The following is an 18,633-nucleotide window of genomic DNA, read 5'->3' on the forward strand; positions in this document are numbered from 1 at the left end:
GTGTTGGAGCAGGCAAGCACCAACACCAGGACCCCCCCCACATGCCTTATCATAGCCAGGGGAACCAACAGACTCTAGCTCAGAGAACTATCACACAGCCCATGACAGGTAGGAGTCCCCCAGCAGTGGACCTCCTCATGGTGTGGTACAGGCCCAGATGAGTAGGTGTCCTCCATCTGAAATATTTCCATGTGCTTCAGCTCAGCCCAGGGTGGGCAGCCATCCTGTAGCAGCCAGACCTCTATCTGCTTCAGTGTAACCCCAGGTAAACACAGAAAAACCCCACCTGACCTCAGCACACACCAGACACCACCACTAGGACCCCAGCTCAGAACCAAGTAAGCTACCAGACCCCTACAGCCTCTAGCTGCCGGCACCTGAGGCCCCAGCAAAAAGCCATTGATCAGTCCCATGACCCCCAGTACAAGAAGCTTGGAACAGAGCTCCCTGTGCTCCAACAGGAGAGCTAAATTTAAAAGCCAAGAAATAGGCAAACAAGGTGAGCAACAAGCAAAAACAAACGACCACTGAGAATTACTATAGGGACAGGGAATATCAAAACACAAACTCAGAAGAGGACAATATTATCAATATACCTATATCCAAAATCTCAAAGGGGAATACGAATTGGTCTCAAACACAAAAAGCCTTCTTGGAAGAGCTCAAGAAAGATTTTAAAAGTCAAATAGGAAATGTAGCAGAAAAATTGAGAAAAGAAATGAGAGGTATGCAAGAGAGAGTCTACAACTTGGAAAAGGAAGGACAAAAATTAACTGAGGAAAATAATTCCTTAAAAAATACAATTGGCCACATGGGGAAAAAATCCACTGAAGAAAACAACTCCTTAAAAAGCAGGATTGGACAAATGGAAAAGGAGGTACAAAAACTAACTGAAGAAAACAATTCCTTGAAAATTAGAATTGGGCAAGAGGAAGCTAATGACTACGAGACATCAAGAAACAGTCAAAATAAAATAAAAAGAATTTTTAAAAATAGAAGAAAATGTAAAATGCCTGATTGGAAAAACAACTGACCTGGAAAATAGATCCAGGAGAGATAATCTCAGAATTATTGCTCTACCTGAAAGCCACGATCAAAAAAAGAGCCTGGACAGTAGCATCTTTCAAGAAATCATCAAGGAAAACTGCCCTGATGTCCTAGAACCAGAAGGCAAAATAGTCATTGCAAGAATCCACCAATCACCTCCTGAAAGAGATCACAATATAAAAACTCCAAGGAACATTGTAGCCAAATTCTAGAATTATCAGGTCAAGGAGAAAATATTGCAAGCAGTCACAAAGGAACAATTTAAATATCATGGAACCACAGTCAGGATTACGCAGGACCTAGCAACTTCTACATTAAAAGATCAACAGGGCTGGAATATGGTATTCTGGAAGGCAAAGGATCTTGGATTACAAGCAAGAATCAACTACCCAGCAAAATTGAACATAATTTTTCAGGGGAGGAGATGGACATTCAATGAAATAGGGAACTTCTAAACTTCCCTAATGAAAAAAATTACAGCTGAACAGAAAATTAGATCTTCAAATACAAGACTCAAGAGAAGTAAAAAAAGGTAAACAGGAAAGAAAAAAGAAAATGTTATTCAATAAGATTTAACTCTTTACATTCCTACATGGGAAGATAATACTTATACCTCTTGAGAACTGTATCTTTATTATGACATTTAGAAGGGATACACATAGTGAGTGTGGGAATAAGTTGACTTTGATGTAATGATAAAAAAAATAATTAATTGGGGAGAAGATTGTAGTGAGAGAAGAGGAAAGAAAGAGGCAGAAAAGGGTAAATTACATCACATGAACCAGAGGGAAGAAAGGAGGGAAGAAGTAGCATGGGAAAGGGAGGAAGGCTGATAGAAGGGAGGGCATATTGAGGGAGGTGGTGGTCAGGAGTAAAACACTAATGAAGAGGGAAAGGGAAAAAGGAGAAAGAAAAGTATAAATGGGAGTGGGGAAATACGATGAAGGGAAAGACACAGTTGGTAATCATAACTGTGAATGTGAACAGGAAGAACTCTCCCACAAAATGGAAGCAGATAGCAGAGTGGATTAAAAAACCAGAATCCTACAATATGTTGTTTACAAGAGACACATTTGAATCCTAGAAATACATGTAGAGTAAAAGCAAAAGGCTGGAGCAGAATATATTATGCTTCAGCTAAAATAAAAAATAAAATAAAATAAAATAAAATGGGGTAGTGATCCCGATCCTTAGACAAAGCAAAAGCAAAAAGAGATCTAATTAAAAGAGATAAGAAAGGAAACTACACCTTGCTAAAAGGTACCACAGACAATGAAATATTATCAGTAGTACTAAACATACATGTACCAAATGGTATGCCATCCAAATTCTTAGAGAAGTTAAGTGAGTTACAGGAAGAAATATACAGCAAAACTATACTAGTGGGGGACCTCAACCTCTTCCTCTCAGAACTAAATAAATCTTACCACAGAATAAACAAGAAAGAACTTAAGAAGGTGAATAGAATCTTGGAAAAGTTAGATATGGTAGAACTCGGGAGAAAATTGAATGGGGATAGAAAGGAATATACATTTTCCCAGTGGTATATTGTACCTACACAAAACTTGACCATGCACTAAGGCATAAAAACCTCACAATTCAATGCAGAAATATTAAATTAATCCTTTTTAGATCATGATGCAATAAAAAATTACATGTAATAAAGGGCCACGGAATGATAGACTAAAAATTAATTGGAAACAAATAATCTAATCCTAAAGAATGAGTGGGTCAAACAACAAATCATAGAAACCATTAATAGCTTCATCCAAGAGAATGACAATAATGAGATAACATATCAAAATTTATGGGACACAGCCAAAGCAGTTCTTATAGGAAATTTTATACCTCTAAATGCTTATATGAATAAAATATAGAAAGAGGAAATTAACAAATTGGGCATGCAGCTAAAAAAGCCAGAAAAAGAACAAATTACAAATCTCCAATTAAATATTAAATTAGAAATTCTGAAAATCAAAGGAGAGATTAATAAAATTGAAATTGAGAGAACTATTGAACTATTGAAATAAAACTATGAGGTGGTTTTATGGGGGAAAAAACAATAAAATAGATAAACTTTTAGTTAATTTGATTCAAAAAAAGAAAGAAGAAAACCAAATTACCAGTATCAAAGATTGAAAAGGTGAATTTACCACCAATGAAGAGGAAATTAAAACAGCAATTAGGAGCTATTTTGTCCAACTGTGTGCCAATAAATATGACAATCTTAGCGAAATGGATGAATATTTACAAAAATAAAAATTGCTCAGATGAACAGAAGAGGAAATAAAATACATAAATAACCCCATTTCAGAAAAAGAAATTGAACATGCCATCTATGAACTCCCTAAGAAAAAATCTCCAGAGACAGATGGATTTACAAGTGAATTCTACCAAACATGTAAAGAACAATTAATTCCAGTTATATATAAACTATTTGGGAAAATAGGCAAAAAGGAGTCCTACCAAATTATTTTTATGATACAAATATGGTATTGATATCTAAACCAGGAAGAGCCAAAACAGAGAAAGAAAATTGTAGACCAATGGAAGAATTTATGAACTCGAAATCTTATAAAGTGAATTTTGAAAACTAAAAATAAGAAAAAGAAAAAAAGAAAAAGGAGTGTAGTAGAATTACATTTTCAAAAGACAAAAGTAAAATGTGATTCTCTTCCTACCTGTGTGGATAAATATGAAGAGATATGCTGAAAACAACCTCCTTACCACACATCCCCATATACATGCATATAGCTATATCTTTTTCATATTTCCACTGTAAAATTTCATCTTGTTTTAGCATATGTATTGCTTTTCTTTTGGGTTATTGTTGCACAAAGATGATTCATATAATTAGAAAGATATGAGTATTGAACAAAAATAATTTTTTAAAATTCTCCCCTTCTCCATAGATCAGACAGGTAAACTACTCCTTGCTCTCCTAATTTGCTAATGGTATCACCCTTTATTTCTAAATCATGTACTTATTTCAACCTTGTCTTGGTATAGGGTATGAGATGTTGGTCTATGCCTAGTTTCTGCCATACTATTTTCCAGTTTTCTCAGTATGTTTTGTCAAATAATGAGTTCTTATACCAGAAGCTGGAGTTTTGGGGTTTATCAAACAGTAGATTAGTATAGTCATTGACTACTGTATCTTGTGTTTCTAATCTATTCCACCTATCCACCACTCTATTTCTTAGCCAGTACCAAATAGTTTGGATGATTGCTGCTTTATAATACAGTTTTAGATCTGGTATGGCTAAACCACCTTCCTTTGCATTTTTTTTCATTAATTCCCTTAATATTACAAATGAATTTTGTTATTATTTTTTCTAGCTCTATAAAATAACTTTTGGTAGTTTGATTGGTATGGCACAGAATAAGTAAATTAGTTTAGGTAGAATTGTCATTTTTATTATATTAGCTTGGCCCACCCTTGAGCAACTAATATTTTCCCAGTTATTTAGATCTGACTTTATTTGTATGAAAAGTGTTTTGTAATTGTGTTCATATAGTTTGTGGGTTTGTCTTGGCAGGTAGACTCCCAAATATTTTATATGGTCTACAGTTATTTTTAATGGAATTTCTCTTTCTATCTCTTACTGCTGTGCTTTGTTGGTAATGCTGGTGATTTATGTGGATTTACTCTATATCTTTCAACTTTGCTAAAGCTGTTAATTGTTTCAAGCAATTTTTAATTAATTTTCTAGGATTTTCTAAGTATACCATCCTATCCATCTGCAAAGAGTGAAAATTTTGTGTCCTCATCACCTATTCTAATTCCTTCAATTTCTTTTTCTTCTCTTATTGCTAAAGCTAACATCTCTAGTACAATATTGAATTACAGTGGTGATAATGGACATTCTTATTTCACCCCTGATCTTACTGGGAATGCTTCTAGCTTATCTCCATTACATATAATGATTGGTTGATGCTTTTAGATAGATACTATGTATCATTTTAAGGAAAATTCCATTTATTTCTATGTTCTCTAGTATTTTTAATAGGAATGGGTGTTGTATTTTGTGAAAAAGCTTTTTCTATATCTATTGAGATAATCATATGATTTCTGTTCATTTTTTTATTGATAACCAATTATGCTGATAGGTTTCCTAATATTGAACCAGTCTTTGAATTCCTAGTATAAATCCCACCTGGTCATACTGTATTATCCTCGTGATAGATGGCTGTAGTCTCTTTGCTAATATTTTGTTTAAAGTATTTTCATCAATATTCATTAGGGAAATTAGTCTATAATTTTCTTTCTCTGTTTTGGCTCTTCTTGGTTTAGGTATCAGCACCATATTTGTGTCATAAAAGGAATTTGGTAGGACTCCTTCACTTATTTTTCCAAATAGCTTATATAGTATTGGAATTAATTGTTCTTTAAATGTTTGGTAGAATTCACTTGTAAATCCATCTGGCCCTGGAGATTTTTTTCTTAGGGAGTTCATTGATTGTTCAATTTCTTTTTCTGAAATGGGATTACTTAAGTATTTTATTTCCTCTTCTGTTAATCTGGGCAATTTATATTTTTGTAAATATTCATCTATCTCACTTAGATTGTCAGATTTATTGGCATACAGTTGGGCAAAATAGCTCCTAATTATTGCTTTGATTTCATCTTCATTGGTAGTGAATTCACCCTTTTTGTTTTTGATACTGATAATTTGGTCTTCTTTCTTTTTTGTAATCAAATTAACCAAAGGTTTATTTATTTTATTGTTGTTGTTGTTTCCAAAAAAAAATAGCTCTTAGTTTTATTTATTAGTTCAAGTTTTCTTATTTTCAATTTTACTAATCTCTCTTCTGATTTTAAGAATTTCTAATTTGGCATTTAATTGGGAATTTTAAGTTTGTTCTTTTTCTGGCTTTTTTAGCTGCATGCCCAATTCGTTAATTTCCTCTTTCTCTATTTTATTCATGTAAGCATTGAGAGATATAAAATGTCCACTAAGAACAACTTCAGCTGCATCCCATGAGTTTTTGTATGTTGTCTCATTATTGTCATTCTATTGAAGGAAGTCTATGATTTGTTGTTTGACCCATTCGTTCCTTAGAATTAGATTATTTAGTTTACAATTAATTTCAGCCTATCTTTACATGGTCCTTTATTACATGTAATTTTTATTACATCATGATCTGAAAAGGATGCATTAAATATTTCTGCCTTTTTGTATTGGATTGTAAGGTTTTTATGCCCTAATACATGGTCAATTTTTGTGCCATATACCACTGAGGAGAAAGGTATATTCCTTTCTATCCAATTTTCTCCAGAGGTCTGCCATATCTAACTTTTCTAAAATTCTATTCACCTCCTTAACTTTTGTCTTGTTTATTTTGTGGTTAGATTCATCTAGTTCTGGTAAGGAGAGGTTGAAGTTCTTCCTGTAACTCACTTAATTTTTCCTCTAAGAATTTGGATGTTATACCACTTGGTGCATACATGTTTAGTCTTGATATTACTTCATTGTCTATTTTAGCAAGTTGTAGTTTCCTCCTTTATCTCTTTTGATTACATCTATTTTTGCTTTTGCTTTGCCTGAGATCAGGATTGCTACCCCCGCTTTTTTTTTTACTTCTGCTGAAGCATAATATATTCTGCCCCAGTTTTTTACCTTTATTCTGTGTGTATCTCTCTGCTTCAGATGTGTTTCTTGTAAACAACATATTGTAGGATTCTGGTTTTTAATTCACTCTATCTGCTTCCATTTTGTGGGAAAGATCATCCCATTCACATTCACAGTTATAATTGCTAACTATGTGTTTCCCTCCATCCTAATTTCCCCCCTATTTATACTTTCTTTCTCCTTCCACCCTATCCCTCTTCACCAGCGTTTAGCTTCTGACCACTGCCTCCTTCAATCTGCCCTCCTTTTTATCAGCCCCCCACTTTTCTTTTCCTTTTCCCCTCCTACTTCCCTATAGAGTTGGATAAATTTCTATAAGCAACTGCTTGTGTATGTTATTCCTTCCTTGAGCCAAATCCAGTGAAGTCAAGGTTCAGACAATGCTTACCTCCTCCCTTCTTTCTCTCTACTGCAATAGGTCTTTTGTGCCTTTTCATGTGACATAATTTACCCTATTCTGCATTCCCCCTTTCCTCTTCTTCCAATAAAATCCTTTTGCTCATCCTTAATTTTTTATATCATCAGAGAAAAATCAACTTATATCTACACTCTCTATGTATACCCCTTTTTAATGTCATAATAAAGATACAGTTCTCAAGAGTTACAAGTATCATCTTCCCATGTAGAAATGTAAACAGTTTAACCTTATTGAATGATGTTTTCTTTTCTTATTTCCTGTTTACCTTTTTTTGCTTCTCTTGAGTCTTATATTTGAAGATCTAATTTTCTGTTCAGCTGTGATTTTTTTCATTAGGGAAGTTTGGAATTCCCCTATTTCATTGAATATCCATCTCCTCCCCTGAAAGATCATGTTCAATATTGCTGGGTAGTTGATTCTTACTTGGAATCCAAGTTCCTTTGCCTTCCAGAACATCATATTTAAAGACTTTAATGTAGAAGCTTCAAAGTTCTATGTAATTTTGACTGTGGTTCTTTGATACTTTAATTGTTTCTTCCTGGCTGCTTGCAGTATTTTCTCCTTGACCTAATAATTCTGGAATTTGGTTACAATATTCCTTGGACTTTTCATTTTGAAATCCCTTTAGGAGATGATTGGTGGATTCTTCCAGTGACTATTTTTGCCCTCTGGTTCTAGGGTATCAGGGCAGTTTTCCTTGATAATTTCTTGAAAGATGCTACTGTCCAGGCTCTTTTTTTGATCATGGCTTTCAGGTAGTTCCATAATTCTGCAATTATCTCTCCTGGGTCTATTTTCCAGGGCAGTTATTTTTTTCTAATGAGATACTTTACATCTCCCTCTATTTTTTTTTCATTTTTCTGATTTTGTTTCACTGATTCTTGATGTTCCATAGAGTCAGCTTCCTCTTGCCCAATTCTAATTTTTAAGGAATTTTTTCTTCAGTTAGCTTTTGGACCTCCTTTTCCATTTGGCCAATTCTACTTTTAAAGGAGTTGCTTTCTTCAGTCAGTTTTTCTGCTTCCTTTTCCAAGCTGTTGACTCTTTTTTTCATAATCATCTTGTATAACTCCTATTTCTTTTCTCAATTTTTCTTACATCTCTCTTACTTAATTTTTAAAATCCTTTTTTCCAAGAAGACTTTTTGGGCTTGAGACCAATTCATATTCCCCTTTGAAGCTTCACATGAGGCTTGACATTGTTCTCTTCTTCTGAGTTTGTGTTTTGATCTTCTCGGTTGCCTAATAGCTTTCAGTGGTCAGGGCTCTTTTTGGTTTTTTGCTCATTTTTAAAAGTTGATCTCTATTCCTTGGGCACAGGGGCACTGTCCCAAGCTTCTAGTGCTGGGGTGCAGGGACATGATCACTGGCTTTCTGCACTGGGGCCTTAGGTGCTGGCAGCTTGCCTACTGTGCTGGGGTGGTCCAGCCTAGTCACACTAATTGTGCCAGAGTTCCAGAGCTGGCAGTTTGCCTTCTGTGCTGGGGCTAGAGGCCTCACAGGTAGACTGCCATCCCACTAGCCTGCTGAGTCAGAACAGAGTGCCCTCTGTTGCTGATCTGTGCTGTGGCTAAGAGCCTCCTGCTAGTTTGTCCACACACCCCTGGGCTCGGCTGGGCTGGGCTCCCCTTTTACTCAAGTGAGACAGACCTTTCCTGAAGTCCTTCTGAGTTATCTTAAACTGGAAAATTGTTTCACTCCACCTTTTTGTAGGTTCTGCTGCTCCAGAATCCATTTAGAGGCTTGATTTAACATTGTTTCTGAAGGAAACAGAAGAGCTTAGGCAATTTCCTGGCTTCTCTCTTCCATCTTGGCTCCCCCCTTCTGATTTGCTTTTTGCATTTGGGGATTTCTCAACAAAGATGCTGGGGTGGTTTGCCATTTCCTTCTCCAGCTTATTTTACAGATGAGTAAATGGAGGCAAGCAGGGTTAAGTGACTTGCCCAGGTTCATACAGCTAGTAAATGTCTGAAATTGAATTTTAACTCAGGTCTTCCTAACTCCAGGACCAGAGGTCTATCCAACATACCACTTAGCTGCCCCTCAAACCTTGTTAGTAAGTAATTAATAATAAGCCATTAATACTGGACATTTGAAAAATTACTTAAAATCATTTGCCTGACCTTTTCCTAAATACTCCAAGCATTTTTCTGACTTACGAAAACAAGGCAGAATACAAGGTTATATTTTCATGTGGTGAAGAAACACTTTCTGATGTCTGTTTGTTAAGTGCCTCAGTTTTTTCCATACTCAGATATTGCATCATGTTTAATTTGCATAGGTATTTAACCTGCAGTGGAATTTATAAATAAAATGCTTACAAAACAGAAAGTACAAGTCACAATCAATTTAATTACCTACTAAGGGACAGGAACAAACACAGTGAAACCCCAATGGTTTGTGGCTTAAATTTCACAATTTATACTTCAATATACTGTACTTCTTCAGGACCTCAAGGATCTGTGATTTCCTGAATATGCAGCTTCTCTCCACATTTGCGGATGAAAACCTTTCTATACTGGAGTGTCTCTTTGACTGACTGTAGCTAAAAATACACTGCCTAAATAATGAATTCCTCTGTACTTGGCTTATCTGGTCATCAGACCACTAATATATATCACTGGCACTATAATTCCATTAATATATATCACTGGCACTGTACTTACTCAGTGTGGACCTGCCAAAGCTTGCAGAAACCCAACTTTATCCTGTCCCATACTATGTTGAAATTCTGGTGTTGGAATTTCCCATTCACCAATTTTTTTAACTCTTTAAAATTTCCATTCTTTGATTCTTCTAACCTTCCATAATACTTCCCACAATGAATGAATGAGAGAGAAGGGGGGGGGGACAGAGAAAGAGAGTCAAACATAGGAAAATAGGCAATTTCAGAAAGGGGACATAAGTAATAATTTCAGATTACTTTTCTGGGGCAAACTACAGCTTCCACTTTCTTGCATTTCTAAAGGCACTCTTGCCCACCCACAACTTATTCCATCCTCTCAGAAATGACCTTTTGTTTCCTTAGGCATCTTGATGACACTAGATACAGACACAAATGTTAAATCCCCTTTCATCCATGCAAAACTAAGACAAGAGTCCCAGACTTATCTCCCCCCTGCCAAAAAAATTTTTTTTTAAAAATTCTAATTTTAAAACACCTCCCTTGTTTTCAAATTGTGCTGGAGTCAAAACTAATTGTTAAATTTTCAAGGTGAGAATATTTACACTTAGGAAATCAGCAAATGCTAGAAATCAGAGATTGATTTGTTTTGTTAATTCTCTAGACTTAAGAAGGTCATGGAGAAAATGTTAATAATGCAGGTTAAACTCAAAAGTGTATCCTGTATACGTATTTTTTCAGAGAGTCAATTGGTAAACATTTACTAACACAGTGATGCTTCTTCAGCCTCCTGATTATCCTTGACTCCTCACTCATCCCACACATCTAATCTATTGCCAAATCTTATTATTTCTACTTTCAGAATAACTCTCCTATATGTCCCTTTCTCTCCACTCATACAACACTCTTTCACCAGTCCTCATCATCTGTCATCTAGACTATATACAAGCACATAGGTGGTGCAGTGGATAGCACATTGGGCCTGGAATCAGAAAGACCTCAGTTCAAATTTGGCTTCAAACATTTACTAGAGTGTGACTCTGGTCAAGTAACTTCTCCTCTGTAAAATGGGAACAATAATAGCACCTACCTCACAAGGTTATCGTCAGGATCAAATGAATGGATATTTGTAATGTTTATTTCCCTCCCTCCTTCCTTCCTATTGATCTCCCAAATCAAGTGTCTCCCTACTCCAATCCATCTTCCACTAGGCAGTCAAGATGATTTTCCTGAAGTGCAGTACTGACCATGTCATCCACTCTTACTTAAATTCCCTATTACCTACAAAAGAAAAGGAGAGAACAGAAGTGAAGGGAAGAGGAGAGGAAAGGAGAGGAGAGAAGAGGAGAGGAAAAGAGATCCTTTCTGTGTGATTGGATGAAATTATAACATAAGACTAAAGGGAGGCAAAGGTTCATTCTTCCACTAGATGTTGGATTCATTTCCAGGAGTTCAGGGATGATACTGATCAGGAATGATTTTCCAGAAAGGACGGGAATAAATTCTTCCCAGAGTGGCACTAGGACTATTGCCTTGTCCTCATCAGGACACTGGATAGAGTTGAGCCTCTCAGGGTCACTCATGGTTCAGTAGATGGAAAGGCTACAGGTAGAAATTTAAAAGCCTATGCCCTCAATGAGCTTACATTCTTTTGGACATGGAAGATAATCCAGCAAAGGACACTAAGTTTGGATAGGTCAAATGAGAAATACAAGGGGAGATAGTAAGCAGGAGGAAAGAGTAGTTAGTATCAAATATTGCCAAGCACTCAAGAAAGGCCATTAGATTTGGCAATTAAAGAATCATGAATTAGTAGGTCATAGAAAGACAGACACACTGATGGAATATTGGTCAAACTGTGAACTGCTCCAACCACTTTTGAGAGTAATTTAGAATTACAAGAAAATGACTAAAACATCCATAATTTTGACCCAAAGATCCCACTGCTATGCATTTAAAATATTTAAAGCAGCATTTTCTTTCAGTAGCAAAAAACTACAGACAAAAGGATGTCAATTGATTGGGGAAATGGCTGAATAAATTATGGAATATGAATGTAACAGAATATCACAATAATAGCTATTAAGATACAGAACTGCATAGTAACACTTCTGAACTGGTGTCAAATGAAGTCAGCAGAATGAGGAAAACAATATACACAATAACTACCAAAATGTAAAAGGAAAGAACAAGAACAAAATAATCAAAACTGAACACTATGTCATTTTAATAACCCAGCCTGGCCTGGAAGAAGAAATAGGAGTATATATTTCCCTCCTTTCTTTGAAAGATGAGAGTTTATGGATTTAGAACACTGTAGATGCAGTCAAACTTGGCTGACATGTAGGTTAGTTTGCTGAACTACTTTATTTTCTTTCTTCTTTATTCTTTACTAGAAAAGATCACTCTCCAGGTGTGTTAGGGAGAGGGAAGGACATATTTTGAAATGAAGCTGATGTAAAAACAAAAGATATCAATAAAAATATTTCTAAAAGTTCATTGGTAACTCTGGAAAGAGTTAATTCTGTAAAAACTTGGGTTGAAGGGAGTTTTTTAAAATGAGTGAAAGAAGTGGAGGATTTCGACAGCTTTTTCTATGAGTTTGGCTGTGAATTGTTCAAACAACATCTACTAATAAGCATTATTTGCCAGATAGTATGCTAAGCTAGGGATACACCGAAAAACTTAAAATTGTTCCTGTCCTCAAGGATATTTACATCTAATAGGGGATAGGGTGGGGGAAGGTTGGGAGAAATAACATGCAAATAAATAGGTATGTGCAAGACAAGCCCTCCTGCAAAAAGTAGTGTTTGAGATGGAGTTAGTAGGAAGCCAGGGATCCTAAGATACAGAGGTAAGGCGGGAGGACATTCCAGACACTAGGTTCAGCCAATGAAAAGGCACAGACTGGGGGGGAAATGGCATGCTGTGCGTGGACAACAGAAGTGGTCTACCATAAGCTGTGTGTGCATGAGGAGAGAAGCGTGTAAGAAGTCTTCATCTCTTACAACCCCTACGTGTCCTTCAAAACACAGCTCAAGTGTTTTGACCCAGTTACAGCTCTCTTATTCTGTATTTACTCAACCGCACAGTGTCTGCCCCATAGTGGGCGCTGGATATATGCTTGTTGCCTCCACTATTGCCTCCCCCAGTTGAATCCAACCCCCTCCCCTAAGTGGAAAGTATTTGTTGTTGGTGTTTATCCTTCATTCTCGAAGAGGACCATACCATGAGAAAGGTGAAGCCTTGCCTTGAAAGTGAATTGGATTTAAGTGAGGGAGGGCTGTGCAAAGTCACCAACCTCATAATCTGCAGAGTGTTTATTTCATAGTAGGCGTTTAATATATCCTTGTTGCCTCCACTGTGGATCCCACCTCTCTCCCCAATAGAAAGTCAGCCCTGTAGGGTCAGAACGTGTTTTTCTTTTCCTTTTCTTTTTTTTTTTTTTGGAACTCAGCATCCTCAGGGCCTAGATTGGGCTTTGAGCACAATAGGAGCAAAACTGGAAGTTAAAAGAATTGAAATGAATTGCAGCGAATGCCGTTCCCCAGCACGACCAGAAGATGGCAGGAAAGAATCACAAAGCGTCCGCGGCGCCCCCTGGAAAGGCATTCTCCCGCCTCCCGGGAGTCCGCAGCCTCCTTCAGTCTGGGGATCCGCGCGCGGGCTGCCGAGTCCCGTTGAGAGCTCTCTTCCCTCTCTTCTCTTCCTCGGGAAGGAAGGACCTTTGCTGGCTGCGAGCTCCAGGAGAGAGGTAAAAGCTCCTTTTAATTTTTTGCTTTTCAATCATTTTCGGCTCGGACGGGCAGTCCACGCCCACTCCCTTCCCTCAGGAGGTGCTCCCTGCCCCCTTGCGCTGAGCCTGGACGTCTTCCCCCTACCCACTCCCTTTCCCTCTGTCCCCGATCCACAGGGCAGCCAGGGAGACGCCATATTCTATTAGCACGTGACTGCTTGAGCGGGAGGGGAGCCGAGAGCGGCACGCCGTTGGCCAGTGGCGGGGGGGACGTGAGAGGTTCCTCCAAGAGGCGTGCTGGGGGCGGTGCCAAGGGAAGAGGCAGGAAGCCGAGGGGCAACCTGATTGGCTCCGGAAAGCAGGGGCTTCCTTTCCATCCTCCCCGCCCCACCCCACCCCAGCCAATCAAAAAAAAAAAAAACACTCGTATCCGTGAAAGATACAAAAGCCAGTGTACTCTACCCAGCTGGGCTTTGAGCCCCTGGAGGGTAGGTACGGGGTCTTTGCCTTTCTTTGTATCCCCAGGGCATATCACAGTGCCTGGTTCGTTGTAGGAGCCTAATAAATGCTTGTCGTAGATTGAAGGCGACTTGCATGAGCAGGTCTGTGGCTCAGCTTTGGCAGCTAGAAGGAACTTGAGCAGCCATCGAGTACAACCCTGAGTTTTGCATTTGGGGAAACTAAAGCTCGTGGACCTAGAGGGACTTACCTGGCATCACACAAGGTAGCAGAACCAGGATTCAAACCCACCTCCTCTGACTTTAAATACAACTCCTACCCCCACCCCCAGCACCTTGTCACTGCCTCAGATTGGCCACAATAATCACAGTTCCCGTATAGATTTTTTATAACAGTGGTTGTTAATCTTTCAGGGTTTTTGTTGTCGTCGTCGTTGTTGTTGTTGTTGTTAAGTTTTGGACTTCGAGTCCAAAAGTCCTTTGATTCTTAGCAAATCACTTAACCTGTCTGCTTCAGTTCCTAAAATTGTAAAATGGGGAATAATAGCACCTACCTCCCAGGTTTGTTATGAGAATCAAATGAGATAACATAAGGAACTGTTTCGCAAGCCTTATAAATGCTAGCTATTAGTGTTAGTATTTAAAGTTATTTTGATATTTAATAAATAACTTGATAACTTAACAAAATAGTTTTAAATAACTATTTCTGTATAATGACTTTGAGAGATCATGTGTTACCTCCTTCCTCTATCATTTAGGAGTTGGGTCACCTACTGTTTCACCTACTCCAGAGGTTATAAAAATACTATAAAAGTATTAATTATCAATTGCTGTTTCACCATACCAAATTGAGCGGACGGGCAGCTATGTGTAGAATGAAGTCTGTCAGCCTAACATGGCATTATTGTACTGGGAAGTTCACTGTTTTGTTTTTCTAGCCCTGAACACACTGAAGAAAGGGACTGTCTTTTCTGATCACCCTTACAAACATGAATTACACCCGATTCCTCACAGCAGTGAGTGCTGCAAGAAAGCCTTCTCCAATAAGGCTATTGAGTGAGTATGGTTTCTTTGTTATCAGATGTTTTCCACTGGTGTTTCTGACAATTGGACAAGTGCATTCAAGTCTCAGTTATTTAGTTTCCTTGTTCATGAATTGACTATCCTAGACCTTTATTCCTCTTCCTGATCACTGCTGTGAACATTTTATTTAGGTCACTCAGTTAGAGGTCCCACATCTTTAGAGGGTGGGTAGGGGAAAACAAATAGGTGAAGACAATGAAGACTTTTACCAAGACTGGTAAAAAGGTTTGATTCAATTGAACAAACACTTCTCATATATGAGAAACTAGTCTAGGCATTAGATATATGAAAACAAGGAAATTGTATCTACTGGGAGGAAACAAAATGTCACACTCTCTGTATGATCTTGAGCAAATTACTTAGTCCCTGTGGGCCTCATTTTGCCTTGTCTGGAAAATTAGATGTTTGAATTAGATGACTTTAAATATCCCTTCCAGCTCTAGATCCATGCTCCTATGTACACAGTAAGTAAATAAAGAAATATAAATAACAATAAATTTAAAAGTAAATAAAGACCAATACAAAATTATTTCAAGACAGTGAGAGGGAGATCAAGAAAGGTCCCTTGTAAGCAGTGGTGTTTGAGTTAATGGAGATTGTCAAAAGTGAAACAGTAAGAGATCACAATTTTCAGATCACGATTATTTCATTGGTAAGCTGAAAGTGTTGGCCATTCTTGAAGACTACCTAATAATAGCTGATGTTATTTAGCATTTGACTTAATGCAGTCTCATTTTGACCCTCACAACCTCCCCGTGGAGTAGGAACTAGAGTTGTCAATGAGAAAACTAAACTACTCCAGATGAGCAAACTGAGACACATAAATGTGAAGGGAGAAGTGACTTGCCCATAGTCCCATGATGTTACAGGTAGATTCAAACTCAGGTAAGGCAACTATTCCATTACCAAAGGGTACAGGGATCTCATTCAGCATTGGTGGAAAGATCACTCTTTCCAATGAAATTGAGGTTTTGTGATATATTGAAGTAAGATAAGAGGCCTTTCAGCCTTCTGTATCTTGAAGAGGGAAAGAAACAATTTTGCAAGCTATAACACATTGGGTACTTTCCTTGTTGAAGAGTGATCGCCTGGAATAAAGTTTTTTTTGTCATTTACCCCTCTTCATGTTTCCTCTAGCTGAACTGATGCTGAAATCACCACCATCACTCATTTCCTTGGCTGGAGGAGCTCCAAATCCTAACACTTTCCCCTTTAAGACTGCAAAGATCACCGTAGAAGATGGAACTACCATTGAATTTGGGGAAGATTTAATGAAGAGAGCACTTCAGTATTCTCCCACAGCAGGGTAGCTATCAAAAAGATGACAGTAACTTTATGCCCTGATTTTCAATAGTATCAGCAATGCAATAACCCTGTGCTTAGCAGAGTTAATTATGGTATTTTCTAACAGAGCTTTCAATCTAGGTTAGATTGAAAGATTAGAGAAATAATAATAATAGAGAGGAAACTATTGGTGATGGGGGAATTATTGGAAAAGAGTAATAGCTAGGATGGGTTCTCATAGCATGGTTGAGTTTCAGTGTGAACCAGTAGAAGGAAGATCACATGAGTGAGTTCTGAGATCCACTAAATTACCAAAGCAATGTTCATTCACAGTTGGCAAAATGGGCCTGCTTTGGGATTAGGAGTTCAATTGAATTCAACAGGGGTTTAAGTGCCTACTATATGCTACATACCAGAACTCCAAATACAAAAAATGAAATAGTGCTTGACCTCAAGGAGGGATAGGAGGAGAGGGAATAAACAAACAAATAAATAAATAAAACAACCACAAAAATAATAGCTAACATTTATATAGTACCTACTTATGTGCCAGGCATTGTGCTAAGTGCTTTACAATTTTTATCTCATTTGATTCTCACAACAAACCTTCAAGGTAGGTGCTATTATTTTCCCCATTTTATAGATGAGGAGAGTGATTCAAATAGGTAAAGTGACTTGTGCAGTGTCATATAGCTAGTGTCTGGGACTGGATTTGAAATCAGGTCTCATTTATATACAAATAAGTAAATGTGTAATTCAAAGGAAATATAAAATACAAAGTATGTATCTACACACACACACACACACACATACATATATAGATAGGAATAGAGACTAGATTTATGATTTCTTTGGTATAGCAACTGCTGGCTGAGAAGATTTCCTTTACTAATGAATGTCAACACCTTCTCTGTAACATATAATCTTAAGATAGTTGCCTAAAGCACTAAGAGGTTAAGTGACTGTCCCAGGATCACACAGTCAGTATGTATCAGAGGACTATATAGTATATAAACCCATCTAGATGCATAAACATATATAAGTATAGACATATATATTGAGCTTATACACACACACACACACATATGCACACAAAAACAAGTCGACGAGCGTTTATTAAGTGCTTACCATATGCCAGGCACTGTGCTATGTGTTGAGGGTACAAATCCATTCCAAAAAAAAAAAAAACCAACCCTTCCCTCCAGGAGCTCACAGTTTTAATTGTCTCATTCATTCATTCATTTATTTATCTAACAAATATTTATTGAATGCTGAACATGTGCAAGGCATTGCCAAGTGTTGTGGGTAATGCAAAGATGAATAAGATCATCTTTGGTCCTTATTTTTTCATTGAAACTTTTCTAATTCTACATTTGCCAATCAAAATGTTTGCTCATAGTTAGACTTCTATATTACATTTGTGGTCACTGACTGCTCATTAAAAATCACATTTACTAAGTACAAATGGAATTGTTACTACAAAATCAGTGTATTTTCTGTTTTTAAAATGCCATTTCTATATAGCTCAGCTTGAAGTTCGTTATGGTAAAATTACCATTTATGTGATTTATGCTGGCATGTAGCTACTAGAAAAGCTAAGGGCATTCTAAGCTTTGACAGAATCTTGCAGGATGGCACTTAAAGTCATCCTATCTCTTTCCTAATCACTAAAAACAGACACTCCTTTGGTCACTAGACTTGTGGGTGGTATATATATTGGTGTTTAAGACAGTCACAAAAATGATCCCAAATCTAGTAAACACAGCCTATCGAGAGGTTGGTAGAGTCCTAGCTTTTCAGCCTAAGATACACCAAGTGTCACATGGTTGATAGAAAGCCAGCCTAGCAGTCATGAAAACCTGGGTTCAAGTTATGCCTGTAACATATACTAGCTATGTGACTCTGAACAAATCACATTTTAACCTCTCAGTAGTCTGGGGCAATTCTTTAAGGCTGTGTTATTATTAATCTACAAAGTTCCCCATACTGTAAAGATCCCTGGTCTGGACAAAAAAACCCAAGAGCCTGGGAGAGGAGATTATATTCTACATATATACCAAAAATTGTTTTATTTTGCTTTTTTAATCACAAAGAGGGATATCACATATGGACACTGACTAGGTGTATTTTAAGCTGCATTAGAAAATAATGAAGTATTGGCTAGTAAAATACAAGAATAAGTTTCCTGCTTCCAACAATTGCTGCCTGTGTAGTAGTTGGGCACTGTTATGTAACTTTCCTTGGTCCTAGATTCTTCATCTGTAAAAAGAGAATTAGACTAGAATGGTCCCTGAAATCCTTTTGCCTCAAGGCCTGTGATCCTCAGAATGTTGTGGGCGAGAGTGGGCTGTT

General features: G+C 37.3%; 1 protein-coding gene across 1 annotated transcript in view; it reads left to right on the forward strand.

The window, feature by feature from the left end:
* The first annotated feature begins 13,950 nt into the window (after positions 1–13,950).
* AADAT (aminoadipate aminotransferase) overlaps positions 13,951–18,633 on the forward strand; it is a 34,193-nt gene continuing 29,510 nt past the window's right edge. The window contains exons 1-3 of the mRNA XM_020997864.2: positions 13,951–14,180; positions 14,853–14,970; positions 16,135–16,303. Coding sequence (XP_020853523.1) covers positions 14,904–14,970; positions 16,135–16,303 — 236 coding nt within the window. The 5' untranslated portion in view covers positions 13,951–14,180; positions 14,853–14,903. The remainder of the gene's footprint in view (positions 14,181–14,852; positions 14,971–16,134; positions 16,304–18,633) is intronic.

This window comes from Phascolarctos cinereus, unplaced genomic scaffold (genome assembly GCF_003287225.1).
Source record: "Phascolarctos cinereus isolate Bilbo 61053 unplaced genomic scaffold, phaCin_HiC Scaffold_9;HRSCAF=440, whole genome shotgun sequence".
NCBI classification, from domain to species: domain Eukaryota; kingdom Metazoa; phylum Chordata; class Mammalia; order Diprotodontia; family Phascolarctidae; genus Phascolarctos; species Phascolarctos cinereus.